The sequence below is a fragment of the Bidens hawaiensis genome, unplaced genomic scaffold (assembly GCF_021521415.1).
Source record: "Bidens hawaiensis isolate Kalapana, Puna unplaced genomic scaffold, B.hawaiensis_p1.1 tig00020038_1, whole genome shotgun sequence".
Taxonomy (NCBI): Eukaryota; Viridiplantae; Streptophyta; class Magnoliopsida; order Asterales; family Asteraceae; genus Bidens; species Bidens hawaiensis.
The window spans coordinates 121,738-132,895 of record NW_027493050.1 but is presented as its reverse complement, the minus strand read 5'-3'; the positions used below and the strand labels follow the sequence as shown (position 1 = coordinate 132,895).

At 37.4% G+C, this 11,158-nt stretch overlaps 1 protein-coding gene and 1 pseudogene across 1 annotated transcript; one reads left to right on the top strand and one right to left on the bottom strand.

Annotated features, from left to right (window-relative positions):
* Positions 1-214: 214 nt before the first annotated feature.
* LOC143559785 (3-beta-hydroxylase pseudogene) lies at positions 215-2,495 on the top strand (annotated as a pseudogene).
* A 4,803-nt stretch (positions 2,496-7,298) lies between these two features.
* On the bottom strand, positions 7,299-10,628 carry LOC143559794 (uncharacterized). The gene is made up of 3 exons (XM_077048257.1): positions 10,360-10,628; positions 9,090-9,312; positions 7,299-7,919 (listed from the first exon to the last, which is right to left on the bottom strand). Exons 1-3 carry the CDS (start codon positions 10,626-10,628, stop codon positions 7,299-7,301), a joined length of 1,113 nt encoding a protein of 370 aa, XP_076904372.1.
* Positions 10,629-11,158: the final 530 nt, after the last annotated feature.

The window sequence follows — 11,158 nt, the reverse complement described above, 5'->3', positions numbered from 1 at the left end:
CAAAAAAACTAAAACACCTCCACACAACCCAATAAAATCTACTGGAGCCATGCATACCACAGAAATAATTTGGATCCACTCGCACACTTGTAAAATTCAGTTGAAATTTGAAATTAAATTTTGGGACTAGCTAATATATATATGTCTACATGACCCTTAACCGCAATACCCAATATCAATCTTATCTGCTAATTACCATAAACGTACGTACATAATGCCGCCTCTCATCTCATTTCCCTTCCTTTTGTTGCTCTTGATTCCGTTTAAATGGCTACTTTCATCCGCTAATAAGCCCAAAAACAACCTACCACCATCACCACCAAAGCTTCCAATCATCGGAAACCTTCACCAACTAGGCTCGGTCCCTCACCTCAATCTGCGAACGTTAGCCGCAAAATACGGACCACTTATGATGCTTCACCTTGGGAGAGTGCCCATGCTTGTGATCACCTCGGCTAAAGCAGCTCAAGAGATCTTGAAAACCCATGACTTAGTTTTCTCAAGTCGTCCCAAGCTATCGATTCCCGACCAGCTTCACTATGGTTCAAAGGACGTAGGATTTGCACCCTACGGAGAGTATTGGAGGCAGATCAGGAGCATTTCCATCATCCATCTTCTAAGTAAGAAACGGGTTCAGTCGTTTCGACATGTTCGGGAACGAGAAACAGCTCGTCTGATTGAGAAGATCGCGCAAAGTGGTGACGCGGTGGTTAATTTGAGCAACATGCTTGCTGAGCTTACCACCAATGTCTTTTGTGAAGTGGCCCTAGGAAAGACATATGGTGATGATAATATAGAGTTCAAGGACATGCTTGTGAGGTTTCAAACTCATCTTGTTGCTGTAAGTCTCGGGGATTATGTTCCATGGCTATCATGGGTGGATTGGGTGCGTGGTTTGGACCGGATGACGAAGAAGCTTGCCAAAGAACTTAATGATTTTTATGATGCCATTATCGAAGAGCATTTGGTTAAGAGGAAAAACGGGAGTACTGGTGGAAATGATCTAGTTGATATATTACTTGATGTTCAAAAAGATGGTGCATCCAATTTCACATTTGGGAGGGATACCATTAAAGCTATCGTCTCTGTAAGTCTCTTCATCTCTGAAAATAACTCAAAATCAATTGTTTTTTTTATTGGAAAACAACTAGTCTCTTGTTCATTTATTCGAGAATGAATGAATGAATGATATATATATATATATATATATATATATATATATATATATATATATATATAATAATGATACTGTTTCCTGTTTATACCACGCCAAAAACTTAATTGTTGTTTTATTTGTATAACTTACACATGCATTTCAATTACTCAAATTTCTTTAGGTCATTAGCATGTTAATATTACATTTTCATCTAAAGTGTGCATCATGGTTTTGTACACTCACCATCTAAGTTTATACCATGTTTTAAGCATAGAGGGTTGTATGTCTTGCATTGTCTGTTGTACATTTTCTTTTGATTACCGGCTCTTACAATCCTACACGTGTCTATGACTTTACATGCGTCATCTACTTGGGTCAAAATACTAGTTTATAATAAATACAAACGCCACTAAACGAAGGAACATAGTCCATCTTTTTAAATGTAAATATACAAAATTTTATACCTAAGAATCACTAACAAAAAGAATAAACAATTTGAATTTGTTATACCACCCCCACACCCCAATTTATATGTATATAAACGCCTATGTATCTCCTCTATCTTGTAGGATATGTTTTCTGGAGGAACTGATACAACATCTACAAGTATGGAATGGGCACTTTGCGAGCTAATAAGACACCCACACGCCATGAAGAGGTTGCAGCAAGAGGTGGCAGGAGTAGCCAAAGGAAGATCCATGATCACCGAGGATGATGTTGAACAGATGCCTTACTTGAAAGCTGCCTTAAAGGAGACTTTGCGATTACACACTCCACTACCTTTACTCATTCCTCACGAATCAACGGATGACGTCCAAGTCATGGGGTATGATATCAAAAAAGGTACCCAAGTCATGGTAAATGCTTGGGCAATTTCACGCGATCCTTCAATATGGGAAGATGCTGAGATGTTTAAGCCAGAGAGGTTCCTAAACACTTCTGTTGATTTTGAAGGGTTTCACTATGAACTTTTACCATTTGGTTCTGGGCGAAGATCATGTCCTGGATTGCAGTTTGCGGTTTCCATTAATGAGCTTGTATTAGCCAACTTAGTGTACAAGTACGATTTTGCATTGCCAGATGGTCTAAGAGTTGAAGAACTTGACATGAGTGTGTTGATTGGACTCCTGGTTCGTAAAAAGAATCCTTTACTACTTGTAGCATCTTCTCTTTTCTAGTAGTTTGATGATGGTGCTAAATAAATAATTTCATGGTATATGAAATTAAATGTTGTTCGGTCGTTTTGCTTTAACTTTTATGTATCGTAATGACTCAACTTATGGGATGGGAATATTATGATAAAACCCCCCACTTTGTACCTTAAATGTTTGCGTTAATTGTTTTCTTTATCCTTAGTATTAAGACCATGTGTAGTCGTAAAGCTTCATATCCAGGGGTTATGCGCCACGTGACGCATAGTCAGAGTTATGGTTTTGTACAAAAACAGGCTGTAGTCATAACTCTCCACATCCAGGGGTTATGCGTCACGTGGCGCCCAGTCACGTTTACACTTTTTTGCACCCACCACCGGATCCAATTATTCCGACCACCACGAAACCCACCGGATCCAACTATTCCGGCCACCATGAAACCCACCACCACCATGGTGTCACTAGATTCTCCGATTTGACGCCGTCGGAGTTCCGGCCACCATGAAACCCACCACCACCATTTTTCCGGCGATCCCGTTACCACCCACCACCACCACCATTTTTCTCTTTCTTCTCTGATCTGTAACTCACCCACCACCACCATTTTTTCTCCTTCTTCTCCGATCTGTAACTCACCCACCATTTTTTCCGGCGATCCCGTTCCCACCCACCACCACCACCATTTTTTCCGGCGATCCCGTTAACAACAAGACCCACCCACCCAACGGTATTTCTTTTGGATGTGTGTGCCATTCTCGCGTTGTATCTAAAACGCACCAAAAAAATTTTTCAACATAACGCGGGGGGCCGTGTACCCCCCGCGTTTTCACCCAAAACGCAGCCACAACGTGACCATTACACATGGTCTAATAACCCGAAATAGATCACTATTAAATTTAAATGTTATCGCATCTTGTTTTGCATATCCAAAATAAAGAAAAAAGTGTTACCAGACTGGTTTTTGTTGAAACTAATTCAAACTCGGCTACTTTTGTTACCGGACTGGTCTTGAAGTTTGAATTTTGAATTTTGAATTATGTAACACTTGAATATCCGTGATTTCTTGTTGCTTAGACTTAGATTATTAACCACCCATTGCTAAATAATTGAAATTATATTCTCTATCTTAGTTTTAAGACTAGTGATTGACCAGAGCGTTAGCGCGGAGAATGCTGTCGCTAGCACAGGGGCGTTGAAACATGAGAATTACGACGACGAGTTGACGCGTTTTCGGTCAGAATCGGTTACGTTCTTTACGGTATAAACAACGATTGTAAAACCCGAGCGTTAAAAAACCCAAAAAATAAATTCCTCAAATTAACATATAAAAAGATTATCATATAAAAAATAAAATATTTTAAATGTCGTTTATTATTGTCACACCCCGAAAACCTTAAATTAAACAGCGGAAGACTTTTGACCAAGTCGTTCGGGTTAGCCAATCATAATAAAGTATAGTAAAATAATATCAAGGTTTGACTTTTCAAAAAAACTTTATTATTATTAAAAACGTAAGTTTACACGTGTATTAAAACACGGTTATTACACATCCCAGTTTATTCCCATATTCAAACACCGTTCGCCTCTTTTCCTCCATTGTCACGAAGCCATCACTTACCTGAAAAACATATTAAAATATCGATCAACACAATATGTTGGTGAGTTTCCCTTTATAATAAAATAGTCCGTATATATATATATATATATGTATATATATATGTCGAAAACAACATCCATATAATGATCTTTTGTCATTATATACCAATATCACTTCGTGTATAATCGTCACTACACCCCGAATGATATTAAAAGCATCCTGTGTATAATGGTTTACCGCCATTATAACACAAACCCGTGTGTAATGATCTACAGTCATTACATCACAATAATAGGCATTTACTTCTTAAATAAATCGTGCTGTTGTAGACGAGCAAAGAATACAACATTACGTATGACTATCATAGTTGACAACCTGATACATACCAGACTTAAAATATGCCCACTTTTAACCCAACGCGATGGAAGTAGGGGGCGTCACCCCAATAGATCTACCCATATTTCTGTGCCCCTTTCTAGGGTTAACCGTTATTTAGCCAACTAGACTCATCCCGCGTTTGACACAGTTTGTAAAATAAAATGCCTTTAAAAATATCAATGAAATCAATATATATAATAAATGATATGCTTTTCCCCCAAAACACAATAAAAACATTTAAAACGATTCCATTTAAAAATGAGGGGGGTTCGATAGAGAAACTCACGGTTTGAAGTCATTTTCTCCAAAATACGCGTGTCCTATATTAGTACCCATTTTGTTAATTAAAACTTTGTTTGAGCCTTAGTTTATAAAGATTCTTTTATTTATTATCCCTACTCTAATGTCCACACAAGCATGCAAGCAAATAGAGTCCTAATAGTTTAATACACGTATGGTTCGGTTTTTCGTCGATCATTGTTTATTAAATAATTTAATTAATAAATAAAGATAATATATAATTATATTAAATATTAGAGTTTTAGTTGCTGGAAAGTTTAAGAAAATATTAATTTATTTATTTTTAATAATTCTTGTCAGTTTTGTCGGTTTCAGGTTCAAAAACGAACCGACCGGCATTTCGTGTAAAACATAATTTTTATGAGTTGGAAAACACTTGTTACATATATTAATTATGTTTTATAAATTATTTTATAAAAACATGTCATTTCTCATTTTTGTTAATATTTTCATAAATTAGCAACTTTTGACGTTTTCATGTCGGTTTTTCCAACACGAACCTTCTAGGACCAAGTCTAGTCATTTTTCCCTTTTTTCACATATCAACTTATGTTATATATGAGAGCTATACCACTTTAGGGGCTGTTCTAAAACAGTCCCTAACCGTGGTGTCGGTTTTACGTTAAAATAGTCGGTTTTTCGACCGCTGAAGTTACCGAAAAGTAAACTAGACTTAGCCATTTCTAACCAAACATCCTATGCGTTAAATATACACATTATAAACTATAATTTGTCCTAAATTTTCAGATTTGGTCACATAATTTCAAATAGTACATTTAAGTCGGATTTTAAGTTCCTATTTTACAATCTATGTTTATCAATAATATGAACAATCAAGTTTATCATTTTTCATATGAACACTTATCAAAACACACCTTAATTTTCCAGATTTAAACTAATATAAATGAGTCATTTAAATCATCAAGTTCATACATTTCATAATTTCCTAAGTGTTTATTTGACAAAGTTTCTTATTATGGAAATTTTCAACTCTTGTTAACCTTTTTCACACAATCTTTTCTAACATTATCAAGTAGCAGACTTGTTTATCTTATTCAACAAATTTGATCTAGATTTCATGCATCTTATGATTCTATTCAAGTTTTAATCTCTTATTACTTACTTTTCCAAAGTTTCCATTCCTAATAAGCATCTAACAAGCAATTCATGTATTTAAGTTTTTGATCATAATTCAAGTTTGTATGAATTTCTAACATGCATCCTATCCATAAACCATCCATTTTAAACATTTAAATCTAAGTTTCATAACACAAAGGGATCATTTATCAAAATTCTTACAAATTAACAATTAAAGTTTCCTTATTTAGAAATCTAGCAAGTTTAACAATGTTCAAGTTTTATCTTTTTAAATTTTATAACTTTGGTGGTTCAATCTAACATGCATCCTATTTCATTTCATCCTATTCTTACCAATCTCTTTAATTTATCCATTATATAAAAATCCCAAATTATCAACCTTTAAATCTATCATTATCCATTTTATGATTCAAACTTTTCCAAGTAATTAAAATCTCATCCAAACATTTAATAATCATCCATGCAAATCATCAACCTTTCATTAATCTCAATTAATTTACCTAGATCTCAAAAATTATTTCTACTCAATCTTGTAAATCAAAAATCATCTTTTAAGGTGAATGTGGGCACACATGCACACACAAACATATACATGATTCACACACACACACACATACACCCAAACCCATTATTATGAATCCTCAATCCCAATTTCCAACCCAAGAACAATATAAAATCTAGCTTATGAAATTATAAAAATCAAATCACTATCTTTACTTACTTGGGTTTTAGTTAGAATGAAGATGAAAATGATAATGTGATGATTGTGTGATGATCCTTCTTTAATCTTCTTCCTATTGTTTAATTCTCCATGTTCTTGAGGTGTGTGTGTGTGATAAATATGAATTTTTGAATATGATGGTGAAGTGGTGGTGGCGGGATACGATTTTATAGAGAGAGCGAAGAGGGAATAGGGTAGTGAGGTGGATAATAGGTTGATTGTCTGTGTTGGTGACATTAACCCAACACATACTCATAGGTTTAGGTACAATTATTAGGTCTTGCATGTAGAGTGGGTGAGTGGGAGTGAGTTGTAAAGAGGGAGAGGGGGAGTGGACGGCTAGGGGGTGGGGGTGGGGTAAGGGTTGGTAACTTATAATATATATTGTATAGTTTAGGTAATAAGGTTTAACTTAAAGCGTAATTTATCTAGTCCAACGAAGTCCGTTTTCGATAATTTTTGTCAGAATTTGAGCGAGACTAGATTACAGTCAATGTTTGCCTAATAACTTAGTTTTCTGAAAAACTTGATGTCGGGCTCTCATAGTGTCCTCTACTGGCTTTCGGCTATTTATTTTCTAATTTTCGCGATCCGAACAGTCTAAAATTAAGTTTATATATTATCTCGACTACTTTAGTACATATTTTAATATTTTTGAGATCATTTAACCCCTTTGATAAATTATTTACTTTCTGACTTTTTACCTGTGGTCATTCCACGTCAGTTTCGTTACGTTGCGATTTTTTTGCATTTTTTTGTTGACTTTGAAACATCTAGATCACTAATAGAGAAGATTTTTCTCACAATGAAGAAATTTATTGCTAAACATGCTTTATTAACGAAAATTTTTGGCGATTGTTACATTCTTCCTTCCTTTAAGAAATTTCGTCCCGAAATTTAGGAAGTGGTACTAGGTTCTGATTCTACAGGAAATAGATGGGGGTACTTTCGCTTCATCTGGTCTTGACGTTCCCTGGTGAATTCATGGCCGAGCTTTGAATTCCAACGGACTTTGACTAACTTGATTCGGTTTCTTCTTAGCTTTTGTATTTTCCAATCCATCGCCTCCGCGGGTTCCTCAATGAATCGAAGCTTATCATCTACCCGGATATCTTCAACGGGGAAAATTAATGATTCATCAGATAAACATTTCTTCAGGTTTGAAACGTGGAACACGTCGTGGATTCCGCTAAGTTCTAACGGTAGTTCGAGCTGATATGCTACTGTGCCAACTCGCTTAATGATCTTGAAGGGTCTGACGTATCGAGGACTTAGTTTACCTTTCTTCCCGAATCTAACTACTCCTTTCCAAGGTGAGACCTTTAACAGCACCCTATCTCCTTCCTGGATTTCTAAAGGTCTTTTGCGGTTATCTGCATAACTCTTCTGTTGGTCTGCGACCGCTTTTAATCTATCTCTAATTTGAGAGACTCTGTCTGTGGTTTCCTGGACAATCTCGGGCCCTATCAATTGCTTTTCTCTAACTTCGGCCCAACAAAGAGGGGATCGGCATTTTCTCTGTACAAAGCTTCAAAGGGAGCCGCTTTTATACTAGAGTGATAACTGTTATTATAGGAAAATTCAGCTAATGTCAAATGAGTATCCCAACTTTTTCCGAAATCAATGAAACAGGCTCGCAGCATGTCCTCTAACGTCTGGATGGTCCTTTCGCCCTGGCCGTGGGTTTGTGGGTGATAAGAGGTGCTCATGTCTAAACGGGTAGCTAAGGACTCTTGCAAGGATTGCCAGAATCGAGAGACGAAACGACCGTCTCTGTCTGAGATGATTGAAACAGGTACACCGTGTTTGGCTACGATTTCTTTCAGGTATAGTCTAGTCAATTTCTCCAGACTATCTTTCTCACGCATAGGAATGAAATGGACGGACTTTGTCAACCGATCCACAATGGCCCAAATGGAATCGTGATTACTAGGAGTGGTTGGTAGTTTCGTTACAAAATCCATGGTAATGTTTTCCCATTTTCATTGGGGTATCTCAGGTTGTTGCAGTAAACCAGGTGGCCTTCGGTGTTCAGCTTTCACCTTTGAACATGTCAGGCACTTACTGACATAAACTGCTATATCTCCTTTCATATTGGGCCACCAATAGAGTTCTTGATGATCCTTATACATATTTGTTGATCCTGGGTGGATTGAGTACTTGGATCTATATGGTTCATCCAAAACTAACTGTCGCAAGTTTCCGAATCTTGGTACCCAGACTCGATCGATCAAGTATTGTGTACCATCGGTCTTGGTTACGAACTCGCATTCCAATCCTCGCAACTTCTCAGCTTTAATGTTTCGAGTTTTCAAGGCCTCTTTTTGTGCATCAAGAATTCGAGTGGTAAGACTTGTCTGAATCGTTAATCCTAATGACGAAAACGAAGTGGTTTCTCTCTTTCCTTTCTACTCAAGGCATCAGCTACAACATTTGCTTTTCCTGGGTGGTAGCGAATATCACAGTCATAGTCGTTGAGTAACTCTATCCATCTTCGTTGTCTCATATTAAGATCCTTTTGATCAAATATATGCTGAAGGATTTTGGGTCTGTGAAGATTGTGCATTTAGTACCATAAAGGTAATGCCTCCAAATCTTAAGGGCAAAGACAACTGCTCCTAGTTCCAAGTCGTGAGTTGTGTAATTTTTCTCGTGCACTTTGATTTGCCGTGACGCGTAAGCTATTACTCTATCTGGTTGCATAAGCACACATTCGAGACCTAATCGTGAAGCATCACAGTCGACTACAAATCCATCGGTTCCTTCTAGGAGGGATAGGATTGGTGCACTACACAACTTCTGCTTGAGTAATTGAAAATCTTCCTCTTGCTTCTCTGTCCAATCGTATTTCTTATCTTTTTGGGTTAGTTGGGTTAAAGATTGAGCTATAGAGGAGAAATTCTCGATGAATCTACGGTAATAACGAGCTAGTCCAAAAAATTGTCGCACTTCAGTGGGTGACCTTGGTGTCTCCCAGTTTTTAATTGTTTCAATTTTTGAAGGATCAACATGAATATCGTTCCTATTAATCACATTCCCTAGAAAGTGGGCTTCTCGAAGCCAGAAATCACACTTAGAGAATTTGGATATAGTTTCTCCTTCTTTAGCAAATCTAGGATTAACTTCAGGTGTTGTTCATGTTCTTCCTTAGTTCGTGAATAAATGAGTATGTCGTCGATGAATACTATCACGAACTTGTCCAAGTATGGCTTACAAACCCTATTCATGAGGTCCATAAACACAGCGGGTGCGTTTGTTAGACCAAACAGCATGACTAAGAATTCGTAGTGACCGTACCGGGTTCGGAAGGCGGTTTTGTGAACATCCTCTTCTGCAACTCTTAGCTGATGGTATCCAGATCACATATCGATTTTTGAGTAGTAACTGGAACCTTGTAATTGATCAAACAAATCATCGATTCTCGGTAATGGGTACCGATTCTTAATGGTAAGCTTGTTCAATTCTCGGTAATCGATACACATTCGAAAGGAACCATCTTTCTTTTTCACGAATAAGAATGGTGCTCCCCAGGGTGAGAAGCTTGGTCTTATGAATCCTTTGTCCGATGAGAAAGTCGTAGGTGAAAGCGGGCCTTTCACCCATACTCATGAAAAAATGGGGGAGCTTACTTATCCATTTCGAGATAGTTGCTACCTATATGTTCTGATTCATTTACTACAAGAAAGCCACTATTCCCTCCAAGCGTAGGTCGAGATTGAAAGGCAAGAAGGAGTGTTCAAGCCGTAGATGGTTCCCGGTTATGCCTGTTTCCTCTCTTCCATTGCTTTATTTCATAATCATAAGGAGACTAGGTTATTCTCATTCCTGCTTCAGTCCATCAATGCAGGCGGTTAGACTCTTGCTACTAGAGCGGATCCCGAGACTTCACCCGTTCCTTTAAACTGTTGGGCACTACATTCTATAACGAGAATCACATGGCCGGTCAACAAGGAACAACCTGGCAGAGTGTCCTGGTAGTTCTTGAAGTTGATTGGATAGTTCTTGCATTTTTGACGGTGCTAGTCTATATGGGGATCGAGCTATGGGAGCGTCATCCTGAACTAGATCGATTTTGAATTCAACTTGTCGTGGAGGAGGTAATCCAGGTAAATCTTCAGCAAAAACTTCTGGAAAATCACGAACTACAGGAATATCGTTGATTTTTCGCTCCTTAGCCTTCGTGTCTAGCACATTGACGTGGAAAGCCGGACATCCTTTCCTTAGCATTTTGCGAGTTTTCATGATACTAGAGAGCTTCAACTCAGAGCCACTTCGATCTCCTTGATTGCTAGACATTCACCGGGGTTGGTAAACGAACCAGCTTTTCGGAACATACGATTTCGGCTCTATTCTTGGATAACCAGTCCATGCCTATTACTATGTCAAAACTGCCTAGTTCAACGGGTAGAAGATCGATTGAGAATTTATGGTTTCCTAACAAAATATTACAGTTGCGAACGATTTCACTGGTTACGATTAGTGTCCGGTTAGTTAATTTCATTGAGTATTTGGTGTCTAACTTACTAGGTTTAATACCAAGTAGGGGTTCAAATTGGTTAGAAATAAAGTTTAAATCTGCCCCGGTATCGAATAGCACATAAGCATAGTGATTGTTAATGAGAAACGTACCGGTAAGGGTTGGTAAATAATAATATATATTGTATAGTTTAGTTAATAAGGTTTAACGTAAAGCGTAATTTATCTAGTCCAACGAAGTCCGTTTTCGATAATTTTTGTCAGACTTTGAGCGAAACTAG

Bases quoted from the DNA above. Each gene is read 5' to 3' on its own strand.
- LOC143559794 (XM_077048257.1), bottom strand. From the start codon at position 10,628: ATGCTAAGGAAAGGATGTCCGGCTTTCCACGTCAATGTGCTAGACACG. The intron at 9,313-10,359 runs GTTGTTCCTTGT...TTATTACCGTAG, and splicing joins CTACCAGGACACTCTGCCAG to ATTCATCGAGAATTTCTCCT. The intron at 7,920-9,089 runs GTAATAGCTTAC...AGCTTTGTACAG, and splicing joins TGCTTATGCAACCAGATAGA to AGAAAATGCCGATCCCCTCT.